The 17,480-nt window shown below is 31.9% G+C and overlaps 2 protein-coding genes across 2 annotated transcripts in view; both read right to left on the reverse strand.

Moving 5' to 3' along the window:
- Window positions 1-4,005, reverse strand: part of LOC113392878 (katanin p60 ATPase-containing subunit A-like 1) — a 34,737-nt gene extending 30,732 nt beyond the window's left edge. Inside the window, exon 1 of the mRNA XM_026629483.2 lies at window positions 3,522-4,005. Within this exon, the coding sequence (XP_026485268.1) occupies window positions 3,522-3,713 (192 nt within the window). The 5' untranslated portion in view covers window positions 3,714-4,005. The remainder of the gene's footprint in view (window positions 1-3,521) is intronic.
- Window positions 4,006-5,049: 1,044 nt separating this feature from the next.
- LOC113392880 (trafficking protein particle complex subunit 10) lies at window positions 5,050-17,436 on the reverse strand. Its single transcript, XM_026629488.2, has 15 exons — window positions 17,118-17,436; window positions 16,830-17,041; window positions 16,250-16,642; window positions 15,825-16,124; window positions 14,583-14,792; window positions 14,004-14,239; window positions 13,469-13,651; window positions 12,615-13,046; window positions 11,722-12,205; window positions 10,813-10,995; window positions 9,982-10,212; window positions 9,230-9,496; window positions 9,011-9,092; window positions 8,563-8,691; window positions 5,050-8,276 (listed from the first exon to the last, which is right to left on the reverse strand). Exons 1-15 carry the CDS (start codon window positions 17,179-17,181, stop codon window positions 8,143-8,145), a joined length of 3,540 nt encoding a protein of 1,179 aa, XP_026485273.2. The 5' UTR covers window positions 17,182-17,436; the 3' UTR covers window positions 5,050-8,142.
- Window positions 17,437-17,480: the final 44 nt, after the last annotated feature.

Below are 17,480 nucleotides of genomic sequence, written 5' to 3' on the forward strand. Positions count from 1 at the left end.
TGATATGCAATATGATCATAAAATATGAAGAAAAACCGTATAAAATAGCGTATCACTGTATGTCGATTTTAAACGTTTCACCAGCAAGGTACGAAGTTAAGTTCTTAGAGAATAGTGATGAAACCTCATGAACATAACGACTTTAAATTTCTTTAAGTTGGTTAATTTACGTAGGCGGAACAAATACTCATACAATTTTATGTCATGTTTTTCTTGAATATAAATATATATGTATACACGTATAAAAAAGGATATTTTTTACGTAAGAAGAATTATATACATTAATGACTATTTATATTTAATGTAATTATTATGTAAATAAATATTTTACAAATATGACTTTGTGGAATTTTTGATTGTCTTAGCAAAAAATTAACCAATCTCTTTTCAGAAGTTTAGGCATAATATTTTTCCAAATTTAATATCCCACGAAAAACATTATCATGTAAAATTTGAGGCGCAGAGAGGACACATACGTTACTAAGAGTGATGAACGTACAGGGAGGTTGGGGAAGTGGACGACCTAAGAAAACATGGATGTCGTGTTTGAGGGGGAATATCAGAAGACGAATAATAGAGGAGAATGGAAAGAAAATACCCCAAATAGATTGGGACACGGGCAGGGAAAAGTAGAAGAGAACACATTTTCATGTAAAATGTTACCAAGACGAGACCATATGACTCGCACTGTCAAAAATTTATCAGACCTCACTTGAAGCCAAGCACACGCTCTACACACTCTCTATTCTTCTGCAGACCAATTTCACAAACTCTACACCTTAGTCAAAATATACATTAGTTAAAATATATTAGATTTTGCGTGTTAATTTATTCACCTAAGATAATATGTCACAAATATGTATGTAGGCGTACCAGTAACTTGTTTTATTTACGCAATGTTAATTAAAATTCAATGATGATTAATGAAGTTGAGACAAATATTTATTTATTAGGTAAGGTATCGTTTGAATACATTATTATAATAAAAGTTTTAGTAGCGTAACGAGTTACGGGTAGCGATGTGATAGTCGCAGGTTCGTTCCTAAGCCGCACTTGTTGTTTTTAATCCTAGTACAAGCTTTATACTTGATTGGAAGAGTAATTAGAATGACCTAATCATTTATTATTTATTATAAAAAAGGCTTAATTACTGATACTATTTTCCTATAAAACATATCTTAGAGAATATTCATCATATATTTATTCTGTACACATCCCAGTTTTACCAAAAGGGTACAGATTTTTTTACAGGTGACACGCCTCGTTTAGTGGTCGATATTACGATTCTATAATAGATTTAAATATAATTCTTATCACCGGAAGTAAAAGAGTTATCAGGAAATTATCATTATCTCCTAATAGTCTAATCGTGGATACATCGAGTTCTAACCAACGACGGTAGAGTTATCTCGAGAACTTAACTGATACTAAAACCAAAGTAACACACTTCAATCTACTTATAATTACGTAATGATAACATGTGGCGCCTCTGTGTTTTTTTTTTGTCACGTTATTAATACTTCTTGATATCGATTGTGGTTATCATTAAATGAAGGACTAACAATAACTAGAACTAACAATAATATATCTTCCAGAGGTGCATGTGGGACATGCAAGTGTAATCCCATGACATGCTTTGTATGTGTGCGCTATAGGGTTTTATGACATATAATTGTACTGGTCATTTCTTACTATAGAAAGGAGATAAAAGAAGAAGGTAAGGTATAAAATTACCTTTGTATTTAGATTATATTGGGTTTTAAATGCTTAAATGTAAAATGGTGTAATTCTGTGGTACACAATAAAGAGATTTATCTAATTTGAATGTTATCAATGACTTCCATTTAAAACAATCTTTTACTTGAAGAATATGGCAAAACTTTGAATCCTGTCAAATTCATAGACACTTTGTTCTACATTAGCCAGTGTTGTTCCACTATTAATTATTATCCATCACTAACAACACTAACACATACTTGTAACCTTTTCATGTGAAATTAGCTTACAACCACAACTCTTGAACTTGAAATTAACAGACATACCTAAGCAGTAACATCTAATCAATTTCTTCAAGATAAATTTATAAAAATTATCATAGATTTTGACAATACTTTTTAATATAACTGAAGCATAAAGCATTCCATAAAGTAATTGAATTGACAAATTTGTAATATGTAGTATGTTTTATTTTTTACTTTTTAAGGTTGTTATGTCCATTAATTTAATTTTAAAGTATTTAAGCATAGTATTTGTCGATAAGTCAATATGTATGACTGATTACAATTGCACTTCCATGTTTACAGTAATAATTATTAATATCAGTAAGCGATTGTATATATTTTCTTAGTCTGCTTATTCACACCTGAAACTGGAACACAGCAATACTAAGTATTTAGCTGTGTATGTAGCAATAGAATTAACTGAAAAGTGCATGGTATTAAGTCAAACTTACTCAAGGTCCTGCTGCCCTTGAGTTCACGCTTCAATGATAGAATCATTACATTTATTAATTTACACATATATAGTATAAATATATACTCTACTTATTTATTTGTGGGTGGAGTCAACTAATTATGTATGTAATTCACATTTATTTAGGTAACTGTTTATTTTTTATTATAATTAAATCCCACATTGAGCAAGTTTGTTTAAAACAAAAGAATAAATTAAGTTGATTTAACATGTTTAGTTAAATTTAATAATGTTTTAAAACTATGTTCAGAAAATATTTACATAAACATTGACATTACAGGCTTATGAAACACGGGTCAATGACATATATATATATTTTATTTATCTGCAAAGAAAGAGGTGAGGATATGCTTGGTGAGGGTTCTATTGTATATTCTCTAACTTACTCAATTGTAAGAAGTATTTGTGTCTGACTGACTCAGTTCTAGTAGCATTGACCTCAGTTGAGTTAAATAGTTACAATTGCGATGAATCAACGATACAATGAACTTAGCGACTGTTAAACTTGGGAGAGCAAAAGGTCAATTATATAAATAATTTTATATGATTTTATATGCCTGTTATATTCAAATTATTCTATTTAATATTATTTGGTAATTCTATAATGTGTTTTTTAAAAGTAATATCTGTTAATTAATATTTTTCTATATTTATGTGATAAAAAATTGTGTTTCTATAAAATTGCTTATGCACTATGGGACAAATTACATAAATATAAACTTGTCATACAATTCATATATAGTATTCTATCAATTTAAGTAAAACAGTTTTCTTATATGGAGTTAAATGCCAAGTATAGAAAACTTACACAGAACCTCATTGTTTACTTATTCATATTGGTGCTAAGGTAGGTAAAATGCTACAAATCAACTGTAAACAAACCATCTAAGAATACCATTATAGAACGCGGGTGGCCTTCCGTATTATGCGAAACTAATTAACTGAGGTATCATATAAGGAAATGACACTATATACAAGGTTAACATTATGTATCAAAATATAATTTAGGTATATAGTAGCCGCATACTGGTAGTTAATGTTGTACTTACCAATTGCCACTTGGACTTTCGTGTGGGGTCCGCGATCGTAATCAGGAGTCTGTGGATCATCTGCACTGTCCCTTCGTAATACACCAAAGCCGATTCATAGTTTCCCATCAATGCCATTTCCCGAGCCAGCTTGGTGTTCTCGCAAATTTCGCCAACAGACACTGCCATTATTGTCATTCCCGCTGCGTACATATAACGATTCTTTCAAGAAAATACAATTTTTCTACTTGGAGATAGAATCGCGTGTGACAATCAGTAATCCAAGAACACTTCTCATTTTTAATATCGGACACGACCCGATTACATCGAATATTTAGGTTTCATCTATAACTATGATACTTTTTTAATTTTAATAATATATTATCTCATGACGACTAGAAATTTTGTAAAATGATATTCATACTTCTCAGACAAAACAAACTTTATCAATTTTATTCGACGACTGTTCACATCACAATCACACACTGACACACACTAATAGCTAATAAACAGTGTTGCCTTAGTATTAATAAAAACGTTATTTGTATTTAAAATTATAAAATGATTCGTATTAAAATAGGCTTATATTGTTGGCATATAATTAATAAAAAATATCTAAATATGAATAATTATTTCCTACAAATTTTAAAATGACAGTAGGTAAAGATTAAATGCTTTACTAAATAAAAAAATTGGATCGATGTGACTGACACCAAACACGTGAAATAGTTTCACGAAATTTTAAAATTGACATGTGTCTTCTTTATGCTCCTTTTAAATATAAATTATTCAAAGTAAATCAAAATAAATTAGAGAACATTAACAATTAATGTATGTATATTTTTATATGTGATTATTTCATATGTGATAGTTGATAGTTGAATGAGTTTAAAAATATTCATTTTTATTTTATAAAAAATAAAATTTAACTCAAATTAATATTTATAAATTTTCAAAAAAAGATATATTTCTATTAAAAAAAATGCTTTGCTGCATAGTACCATTGTAAGTAATATATTTTTTAACATAGGTTTAACGTTAATTAGCCAGGCTTTAACATTACTACTTAGTGCAATATTTTGTTTCCCTAATAAATATTTATTTAACAAGAAGCCAACAAAGATATGGTGTAAACAGCATTTAGTGGCAACATTTTTTTGTTTAACAGATGCATACTAAGTGTATGGGACACAAGATAAACACCCACAACGTTGCGGATAATGCTTCATTAGTCTTTTGTTTACCTATTTATTTTAATGGATTTTTATAGAATTTTTCGTTTAGTGATTATATTAAAAAAAGCATGCAAATAAAAGATCTATAATTAATTATTTATCTGATTCGTATATTTTATTAAATAGCTCACGATTTAAAGAATGAGTCGCAGAAGACGGAGAACTGGAACTTTAGCTCACTTTGGTCCAACACTGGACAGTGATGATAATGATAAATTGTTCTAATATTCAACGTCGCTCTGAAATCGAGCTTTATTAGATTTTTAGCTTCCACTATAAAGAATTTAATTTAAACAAAAATAAAACATACATCGTAACAATAAACATTATATTGATAGCCATAGAGGTATTATGTATGTAATTGCATATAAATACATTTTTCAGTTATACAGTTTGAATAATATTTACAATAACAATTATGTATTTTTCAGATATAGTTTGCTTGTTACAAAAAAATAATATATTAGTGTATTTAAGAGTCTACCACGACATTTATTATGACAATACTTATATCTATGTATACAATTTTAGATTACAAATAAATCTTTAAATTATATCCAGCCAATATTATATGAAACTTATTGTTCACATATAAAGAAAAAACTTTTATGATGGTTAAATTAAATTGATTTACCTTTGGTTTTTGGCGATTCCATATTCTAAAACAAATTAGTGATATCTTGTGCTAAGCCATATATTTATTTTTAATAATGAAAAAAAAAACAATTATTTTATAAGAAAAAAAAATCTTGTCTTGTACATTCAATAATATGATAATTATAATAACTAATATTTTTATACATCATAGTAACATGTAATGTTACCAATTAAGCCTGATAAAATATTTCTTAGCATTCCAAGTAAAAAAAAAAGAAAATGCTTTTTGTTTTCTTGGTAGCATGTGATATTATATATATGATTTCCACAATCGTTAGAATTAACATCCAAAGAGTGATGTTATTTTTAATATTACAAATCCGGCACTAGATGTTATAATATGACTTTATCGTTAAGTAAAAAATTCTATAAACATAAATTATTACATTTCTTAAAAACAACTGAGTAAACAATTAAATTATATTAATACGACGCAGTACATGACATATAGAATCTAAAAACGGAGCACAATCGAATACATAATATACATACATTAAATGTATCGGTGAAAATCATTTTAGCACCTAAACATAATTCGAATGTCATAGATAAATAATAGACAAGAACAAAGACTAGTTATTATTAATCTATGAAAACATGGCGTCGATGTATTAAAATCAAATACCAGACGATTTTGTACTCCAATAACATGAAAATTAAGTTGAAATTTATATATGAAGATAAACAATAACACATGACTATGCATATTAAATCGTTGTTTAATAAATAATAATTGCGAAAAATGAATTAACGTATGGCTTTACTTACATGAATATTTTTTAAAAGCTACAACTAATACAGTTACAACAGACAACTGTAATATTGCGAAAGCTCCACTTTTAACACTATTTATGTACTAGGTTTTATATAACAAACATTTAATAATATCTAATGAAAATATTGAGAAAATAAAAATAATATCAATAGCTAATGTGATTACATTTGCTAATGTTTTTCTTTATTACACAAATATCAGCATAACATGTTTTTGTATTTAACAATTAACATAGCTATTGATTACTACTAAAAAACACCGAAAATATTTACACTCTAAAGATTGGAATTTGTAGTAAATTGAAATAATTTTGAAAAGAAACCTTTACATCTCGAGCTAAAACTATAATTACAATTTTCATGCCAATCTATAATGAATATATTTTAAGCTTTAGAAGACAAAACAATCTGCTCTTATGCATTCACCGAGCATTTGTTGAAGGGATATATTACGATAAGATTTGAAATGACTCATACGAATTTACCAGTATGTAAAAGTATATATATATTATGAATGCTCTTAAATAGCCTTAAGTGTAATTTTCATAACTGCACAATATACAAAGATCTCCATAAATACATTTATCACATATATTGTATGGTCCAAGACTTCACATAAATCAGATTGAAGATAGAACTTTAGAACACATCGCTTGATCTTAAAATACTTTGCACACAAATTTCTTTTTCAATTTTTTTTTATTTATTTCGGATGGATGATAAAATACTAAAAGGGTTTTTAGTATAAACTTTCTTTTTGACATATGTTGTCAGATACAATTCAATAGAATCTGCACAAACTGCACAAATATTTTCTTTTAATAACCCCAAAGGTTTTTCTTGTTTCAGCGACATTTTTATTTAAGATATTGACGATAGTACTTGAATATGCCACTTTTTGGTTCCCACAAGCATTGTGCTATGTACCTTTATAGGTACACTTTATTGACACAATAATTTGTACAAGTTTCGTTGATATTTTTTATTATTATACATACAAATCAGATTGCAAATTGCAATGCCATTTTTTGATTGCTAAGACAATCTTTGTCTTGAAGTATGATATTTGAAGCTCAAAATTAAGCTTGAATTCGTCAGACGCTATAGTGTTTTTACATACTACTAAATAAATTTGTATCTTTTCATTAAACAGTTGACATTACAGTAATTATGTTCCATTTAATGATATTTATGTTCATTATATTCCTACTAATAAATAATTTTACCACGAATGACAGAAATTTCACCCAAATTATAAGAGCTTGCTTATTAAAAAGAGATCTCATTTTTATCCTAAAACATCCTAACAGGGAAAAAATGGACTGTCCTTTCCATGAATACGAGACATTTCGAAGTAATATGTTGTGTAGAACTAATACATCATTGTAAGAAGTATAAATAGTTATATTTTTTACATTACTTATTCATGATCAACATCGTTTTTTAATTAATTTTTTAATGAAATAGTATCAAATCTGAATGAAGCTTAAATAAATACTTTTTTATATCAGAATGTGCGTTTTAATTGACATTACCACATAAGTTTTAGCACGGCTAACAAGCTGTCCGTAGATATATTCAGAGAGCAAGCAATTAAGCATAATTTTTTCATCCTATGTATATTAACCTTAAACCCAATAAAAAATGTAGCACAAATTGCAGCATTATCTAGAAAGAAAATGTTTACAACATCTGATTATAAACTTCAATATCATGAAGTGTATTCCACTGTATTAGTTGGAAATAAGTGTTAGCAACTGTTTACTTCAGAAAGTCACAAGCAATTACTCAATATTGCGACCCTTTTCGTTGTCAACTTAAGGTTATTACACAAACATTTGTTACCATCATGTGTGGTCAACACAACATTTCCAATTTTTGTTTTTGCGGAGACACAGCTCTAGCACCATGCCCTTTTACAGAATTACAAGTATTTCTATTAACATTGGAAATACAATGTACATATATTCGACAATTCAAACGGTAATATCCACGTGTTCTTTAGGGACTGGCGGCAGCACGTGTATCTGCTTGGCCTTGCCCGCGTGGTACACTTGACCTGGACTAAAGGGTTCTAATCTTGGGTGAGCTGATATATCTTTCTTTGGATCTGTAAAATGTTTCGATATTACAATTATAATTACTTTTTCTTTCAGACATTTTCTCGTTCTCCACGGCTGTGAGGCATTTTCGAATCGATGGTAGATTTTTTGGCCGTCAATAAGTAAGCTTTATGCTTGGATATTGAATAAATAATTTACTTTGATTGTGAATAATAAGTACTATTTTTTATAATGGGATGTTAGACGAGCAAATGATCTGAAGTTTTTACCTCCACCTGTATCGGCAGTGTAAGAAATATTAGGTCTTTGATATGGCAGGGGATCTCGTTTTACCTCGTGTGTTGGCGGCGATGTACTTGGACAGCCTGACGGCGGGCAGCGGCAGGTAGCCGGCGCCCAGCGGCATCACGTCCAGCGACACGCACTGACCCTCCGTGGAGTTGGATTCCATCGTTATCACGCCTGTTGATAAACATATTTTAAGAAAATCGTCTGATGTAATACTACCTCGTCTGTATAGGATAGCAGTAATAAAACTCAGAGGCAGAAATTTGCAGACTATTACGACTGAGTTTACGTGAAAATTATGTTATGAAAGTTCCACATAATTTTACTATTATTCAATAAATTGCTTTGATGACGTGAGTATTGGAGTATTGGAGATTGTGTTTGCTTTTTAATAGTCCCGTTAAAGACCATTATCTGTCAGAAACGCTACCTTAACTAGCCACTGTCATAAATGTATAATTAATGTATTTATATAATAATTAATATTTCTAACCTGCAGTACGTCCAAGTACCGCCCACATAGTTTGATCAGCTAGCACTTCATACATCAAGGAGGTGTGTTCCGTTTCATTTACCTATAAATAAAAAATATTTTACAGTTCCAATCGCTATAGTTTTCTTAAAAAAATATGGTAGTTGTTACCAAAAATAATAAATCAGTATTCGTATGATTTCCATATAATATTATATACGGGTTAATGTATATACCCACCCTTTGTACATTTAACTGCAAACAGCAAACTTGCGACGCCCTGCAGAAGTCCGAACCTTTCCCCGGCTCCAATTTCGTCCTAATAACGAACAACGTTGTGTAATCCTGAATGTCAAATGGACAAGAGAATCTTCTAGAAGTTTCTTCTTTGGCCGATTTCAGGCGATAGTTTACTGAAAATGTGGCTTTCATCGGCCCAGCTTTCACAAGCGGGTCTTTGAGCAACTCCCACATGAATGATGCAGTTGTACCATCTGAAGCAACAACCTGAAAATAATATTGACTTTATTTAATGGATTTTTGAAGGGATCATACTAGGTTCGGAATTTTATAATATCGTAAGTAATACTATCATTGGTACCAGAAACATGTTTCGAATCCGCCTTATAATAAAAATCTACTTTAAAGGCGAAAATATTATTGTATAGATTTTATTAGGGACAGAAATTTATATAAACCCACCTAGATAGGTATCGGTTATAATATCAACACTTCATTGATGTGTCCTACTGGCAGTTTGAATACTGGTACGAGAATCCTAAGCATTTCCGATGTTGGTTGGCAGCGTAATGATGGTGTTAGGAATGGTTTACCTTGTCAATGATTGGTGGAGGTGACCCCTTACCATCAAGAGGCCCATTTGGCCAACTACCTTTCTGATTAGAATTAGTGGAGATAGATCTTTATGTCTGATGTAGGGTGTGAATGCGTTACACAAATTTGATTGCCACATAGCGGGATAATGGACTCACCAGATCCCCAGCGTTTTTCGGGTTCAAATCGGACACATTGGTATTGGCATCACAGTCCAAGCTGGGGTCGGTGAGTAGGAATTGCAGCGGATGTGCAACGGTGGACTTCAGCGTGATGTGCACGAGCTTCCTGGTGTTGGAAGTCAGCAGACGCCAGGAGGCAGACATGGGCGGCACGAAGTGCAGAGGCACCTCTGTAGCTGACTCCCACCATGGACAGGTCAGCCACACCTGGGATACATGTTTACTTTTTTAATTTGGGTTATTTTGAATAAGAAATTGTGAATAAGACTTAGGAATTAATAATAGGAACTCCGGAGACACTGTAAATTGTTTCGATGTTGGGCAAAGTTTTTCGTGACTATTATTATAAATGTGAAATAACTCTGTGTGTTACCTCTTGACTCTTAAACCACTGTACCGATTTAGATGAAATTTGGTATGGAGATAGTATGCGTGCCGGAGAATGACATAGGCCTCTTTTTTAATTCCCCTCAAGGGGTTAAACTGGGAGCCACAGGTTTAGCTAGTAACATAATAAGTTATTTAAAGTAAAGTATCGCACCAAGCCATGAAATCAAATTTACTACTTGCACGAATCTAGTTAGAAATGGAAATATTCAAGATACTATTTGACAACAGAAAGACCCCAAAATGGAATACGGTCAAGATCTTCCATTTCACATGGCAATAAACGACGTTTCAAGTGTTGTAAGAGCATATTTGAATAAAGTACATTTTGATTGTGATTTTTGATTTCGGTCAAGGTCAAGAGACGAAAGCTGACAAGTAATATGATAGAATGTAAATAAAAAAGACAATTTTACTCACTGTATGTTCAATATTTTTCTCCCTCTTTGGTTGTAAGATCGCAAAGAGGCGCAGCTGTATTTTAGCCGTTTGGAACGGTCCAATCGCGTCAATAGGAATAGACAGTTCACGGGACATCGCTGATTGGTCGTCCACGAAACGCATATGAAGACCAGTTGAAGTTCGCAATTCGATCTTCGCATTCTGAAATTTTAAGGTTAAACTAAACTCTTGTCTTTGATCTTGAAATCTTTCTTTTTTAAATTATATTCTTTAGGAGCGTTATGAAAAAATTATAAATAATTTTTTATGATGTGCGAGCATAGGATGACATGAAACTGCGTAATGAAGTTGCAATATACGTATTTAATTAGTTTGACAAAATAAAAACTCACTGAGTTTCTTTCGCCGGTTCTTCCGAGGTCAGGGTGTTTCCTTTTCCGAACCGGTGGTAGTGTTTAATTTGACTATCAATAAGTAAGTGTAATGCTTCTATATTGAATAAAGGAATTTGAGTTTGAGTTTTGAGTTTGCTCGCTAAGCCGCCAATTATGTGTCAAGTCGAATGACAACTCTATACCTTTTCTTATTTTACAGTGTTTATTTTATTACAAATTTCAATTGTGATTTACTCAATGTTTAAATTAGTGAATGAGTGTAATATTTATACATATAATAAAAATTATTATTTTATTATAATTAATTATTTGCATGCAAATAATATCTATTTTTGATTATGTCGAAGAAATATAACTTCTCACACGCGTACGTAAGTATACGCAGCTATTTTATTATTTTAATATTTTTAATAGTGCAATAATTACTACAACAACTTGATTGATTAAAAGATGGATGAACGAAAATATTATCAGTTAGAGAAAACATTTAAAACCAACAATAACATTTTAAGTTTTATCGTGAAACACTAACCTCCTCAATCTTCGAACTCCCACTGTTCACCACCAGCTCCATCTCCTGTTCCAAACCCGCTACCAAATCCTTCTTCGCTTCCACTTTATTCAAATACACACTGACTCCTTGGGTTTCCACCTCATATCCCATTTTACTAGATACCAGAGCATTAGACAAAAACTCCAATTTACCTTCCACGATCAACGAAATTTGTCCCAATTTGAATTTACCGCACTGTTTGGCTATATATTCAACGGTTACATCATTTAACCCTGGTTTTATTATAATATCGTCGGCAGAGAAGCACGTTTCGTAGTTATTTCTCACCGTAGCGGATGGTTTTCTATATTTGCTGCTATCAGATCTCTTCAGAGTGACTTTAGGGTTTTGACATTCTACCGTCGCTTTTTGGAGCGTTTTGTCCTCTTTGTAATGTAGCTTAGACGTTATATTCATTGGATTTAATAACGGGTTTTTAGGTTTTAAATCATCTAGTCTTATACTGAAATAAAAAAATATTTATATTAATATTCTAGGTTAATCTTTTTAATAGTATTCTAACATAATTCCTAGTTATGATTTCACTGAAATATTTTGTAACAACAAAAAAAAAAACACTGAACGACAACGAATGGTTAGCGCAATTATAAATTAATTGCAAAAATCTATTAGCAGTCATTGTGAAAACAAATATCTAGAATATTACTACGCATGGAAGACATGAAATGATAATTAAAATATCATATTACATCTATCGAATATTATTGGAAACCTTGTTTAGCTTTAATAAACAGAATATTTTGTGAATTATTCAAGTGAGTGCCAAAATTTTTTTAGGTGTGTATAGATTAGAAAATAGTCAAGAATGCTAGAATATTGGAGCACGAGCTTAAAGCCTGGAATAATCTTACCTAGTAATTAAGTTATTCGATTCATTCTCAGAAGTATCATCCGGCGTTGATCTCCGCGGGGAGTTGGACTGTGAACCTACACTAACACTTAAATCAGTCTTATTATTCTTCACGGGCGTCCTCTTTTCCGTCTGTTTGTCTTGATATACTTCTACGCTGATAGCCGCCCGTGTACAATTTACATCTTTGGGCATATAACTCTCAACGACGAAACGGCATTGTATTTTATTATCTGTGATGTAAACATCACGTTCGGACGGCAGTAACGTTGCGGATACTATTTGAAAGCAGTCATTGAGCTCTGTCAGTACTGTTTCCTTTTTGTCCGCGAGATTATCTCTAAGCGATTTCATCATTTCTTCGAAATAAAAATTCCTGACTAGAATCTCCAATTCGGCTGTACTAGCTATTCTAGCAGAGAGCTTAGTGTACCTGAAATATAACAGATTATATTGTAATTATTATGAGACCCTCTTGCCCATCTATCTGTTGTGGATATATAAGATTGTATTGTCTTTTGCGACGTCTTTACGTGTCGAGCAATCGTCGATAAATAACGTAAGTGAAATAGTAACAGCTATTAATAATGACAATAACTCATGTTGATCCAGTGGTTGAAATTCGAACGTTAAAATGATTATTGAGAATACGAGGGGAACAGGAGAGAGCTTTTTCTAGTTTAATTTCCATTTTTTTTTTATTGACAACTCTAAAACTCGTAAATAGCTTCGCTCCAAAAATATAAAGAAAAACAGAGGAAAAAGGGTACCGAATTAATTGATTATGTTTATTCGATTTATAGGTGAGTACAATAGTAACAGGGAGGGTTCTGATAAGTCGAAAGCGAGACCGACCGGTCGCCGTCCCGCATGCGGAGCGCGGCGGCCACCAGCTCGAGGCGCGAGTGCGCGGCCAGGTCCCGCCAGCCCTGCTCCTCGTACGAGCGCAGCGCGTCCGTCAGGAACACCACGGCCTTGCCCGACTCGCCCAGCTCCGAGTAGAACGCCGCCAGGTCGCGCCCGATGTGCCGCGCGAATCTGGGCGGGTACATACTGCGTTAGCGGCCCCTAACGATCCCTCCTTCCTTATTCGTGTTCAGTTCATGATTTATTACAAGTGGCATTTTTATATAAACTGTAGCTGTAATATTTACTTTTGACAGAATTATTAATAATTCTGTGACAGTAGATAGCTAAGTAGAACATGTACAAATTACAATCTTTACTTAAACAATATTACATATTATAAAAAAATAATTATACGACATAATGGCAACATTAATAAATTTTTTAATCATTTTTGTATTTGGCGTCTTATCTTTTCTACTACATTCTATTCAATTAAATTAAATTGCGCTTGATTTTCAAAAACATTTTTTATCAGACTTACCTTAACCTTCCAATATGCTTGTATGTTCCCATTGCGAGCTCGGCCAATTCTAAGTAGTACTGTTGGAAGCTGTTCTTGCTGCACAATGCCTCCTTCAGTCTATCTGTCGGGCTCTGCTGGTTGTTGGGCTCGCTGTCTCCCATGCCAGCGGACAACATCACCACCAAATGCAGTTGCTCGGACGATGGGTCTGACGAACCCGGCAATAAGCCACAGAGTTTACCGAGCTCGTGCAACTGGGAAAAAATTGCATATCTTTAAATTTAAAATAGAAAAAAAATAACACACAAACAAAGAAATCAGAAGTACTTTACGAAAATGTGATACAAAGCCTAATTCCATGCTTTTTATTAAACTTATTAAAGCAGGATTCATTTATATTTTTTATTACCTCTATTTCTTAGAGGTTCATCCATTTCCCTTTATGTTTCTATTTTTGGCTCAAAGTATCAAGTAATTTATGTTAAAAACATTATAGTATGCAAACTCATAAAACGACCAATCGTTCAGAATTAATACGATGAATATGATTTTAATTAAATTTAAGATTGAACCCGTTATGATCCTCAGTCGGCTCACCTTATCCTTAGCGTTATGCAGCAAGGGCGCATGCATAGCGGTGCAAGCCTCCAGCGCAGTGTTGGTGGAGGACAATCGCTCGCACGCACGCAACGTCTCCACGCAGGCCAAGTGCGCCCAGCACGCAGCCGCGCCCTCCACCGCCTGCGCGCCCAGCAGAGACAGCTCCACCAGCGTGTTGTGGACTGTTGTTAGACAACGGGACGCGATCTGGATGTTTTAAATTAAGAAAACACCCTTAGTAAAAGAAAAGCTGAACAGAAATTTATTATCACGGTGTGGATACTAATAATGTATATTACAAGAAGGTGTTAAGTTTAAGGTTAAATCTGTATGGATGTTCATGACTTATGAATGAACTGTATGAAGTCATATAGAAGAAAGAAGTAACTGAGAAGAGAAAATCACTACTAATTTTTTTGTTACTTCTTCTCGGTAGAATCTACTTTGCAAATCAACGATTATAAATAATACAATAATAAATATGTTTTGTTTTGATAACAATTACTACAAAATAAAAGAAAACAATTCAGTTCCAAATTAAAATTGTTGACTATTAGGACGTACTGTATATAACACAAATAGAATTTATTATTAAAAGTCAGATAGAATAGTTTGATATAAACAAACATCAATTAAAAGCAACTAAATAGGCTGATATATATAATTGCACCAATTATCATTAATATGCTTTACAGATGGGCGACCAAGAAGAAAAAAAAAAAAAAAATTCAAAGCATGAAGACCATTAGAGAAATAATGTTTTCAGTAAGAAACGTAATTATGAAAATGCAGAAATATAACATTTTTTGTTTCAATTGCGAATAAAGTTATATGAAGTTAGTGAAATTTATGAGTTACAACTAATAATTACTCATCATAGATATAGTTCTCTAATTGCAATTAAGGCTTAGTTATTTATTGTACAAAACACAAATAACAGGCACCGAAACAATTTCATCAACTTAGCTAATGTTTACAGACGGTGTATTAGCAAGCAAGCAACAACAATGGTGGCCCTTGACATCAAATTTACACAATTAAAAAAACAAAAAGTAATTTGTATTTTAAATAGGTTAAGAAAAGTGTTTATGGTGATGTTAGTTCAAATTAAAATTATATCATTGATCAATGACCCACAGGAAGACATGGTATTTCTTTAAAAAAAATTACATATACAATGCTTTTTAATTATAATTGATTTTAATTTCGTAAATTAGTTAATAAGTTTTATATCCTTACCTCCCATGGCTTAAATGTAAGTAGTAACATGGCACTTTGTCGTTGGAATAAATAACTTCTAAAGTCTAATAGAGATGCCTTTTTCTTAATAATTAATTCCCTTAAATTCTGTGGTACTAATGCTGTCAGTCTTACTGCTTGCCAAGATGTCACTTGTTGCTTAAATGTGTCGAGCCATTTTGGACTCTCGGCTACATTCGAATTGAGTACAAATTGCGAAAATAATGCATCCAATTCATCATATTGCACTAAAGCTTCTTCATAGAGACAGAGCATTTCAAGTACAAATGCTAATTGCTCCTGTAATCAAACATAACATTATTACTTATCCATGTAAGAAAAAAGTAGGTCATATTAATTAAATGAAAAAAATATTGAATCATTTCGTATAACATTCCTGATATTTTTTTGTAAATATAACTTACTTGTAAAATAAAGTATTTACAAAAATCCCATTCTGGATCATTTCTTTTCTCTCTCTGTTCTCTCATGTGCTCCTCAAACTTAATGAGTGCCTTATTATATGCTACAAGAACAAAATGCCTCACTTTTGCTACCAATGCTCTCCATGACTCAGCACTTCTTGCTTCAGACTTTATTGGATTAATAACTGAAATAAATCTATCCTCGGTTTGTTTAACTGAAAAATCACCCTTTATTTTATCTAGTACAGTAGTCCTTGGCAATAATTTGTTTGTTTTTCTTATATCGTAAGTCTCTACTAAAACTATCATCCAGTCTGTTACATTGTTTTTCTCTAAATATTTGAGCCATCCTTCTATGTCTTCTCGGAGTGTTGTTTTATAATACTCTATGTCCTGTAATTTTGAGTCATATTGTAATATCAGTTTTTATAATATAAAAAAAAAGCATAGTCTTAAAATCAGTCAAGTAATTTCAAAACTGGTTATTATATTCTTTATATTGACCTGGTATTTAAACGAAAGAACAAACATAGTATGCAGATTGTCTATTAAAAAGTAGGTGTAGGAAGTAATTTCTTACCACACAATCCGTCCAATAAACGTGGAATATTGGTCGCTTCAGAAGATTTAACTCAGATTGATTTTTGTCCTTATTAAATTTTACAAAGGATGCTTCTAAATAAACAAACTTAGTGATTCGACCGTAAGACCTTCGCCATTCACACGAATCTTGAGGAATCGCAGCCACTAATGGCGCTTCGAGAGTACAGAATAAGTTCCAATCTCCAGCACCTGATAATCAAAAATTACTCTTAAACATCTCATAAACTACATAAAATTAAAATGGATACAGTAACTTCAAGCTTACATGTTATTATTGGTTTGTTTGTCATCCCTTCACGATCAGCTGGTGAATTATCGACCCCCTTCATTTTTCATCATCAGAAAAGTTAATTTCATCTGCATAACACTAAAACACTGTCTAATTAGCGACCTAGGTCCACCCACTTTTTTGACCCCTTTTAAAAAGAAACATATATAGATAAATTGATGCAAACAGTTAAGCTCTATCGTAAATATTCCAAAACCTACTTATTTTTTTCCCTGTTTTGACTTACAAAAGAAAATATTGAAAAGATAATTTTGACAAAATTGGACTGTCAATGTCAGCACCTCCACGAATTAAAAATTTGTATTGTGACGGTATATTTCTTACGACGCATTATTCTAA

The sequence above is a fragment of the Vanessa tameamea genome, chromosome 20 (assembly GCF_037043105.1).
Source record: "Vanessa tameamea isolate UH-Manoa-2023 chromosome 20, ilVanTame1 primary haplotype, whole genome shotgun sequence".
Classification (NCBI taxonomy): domain Eukaryota; kingdom Metazoa; phylum Arthropoda; class Insecta; order Lepidoptera; family Nymphalidae; genus Vanessa; species Vanessa tameamea.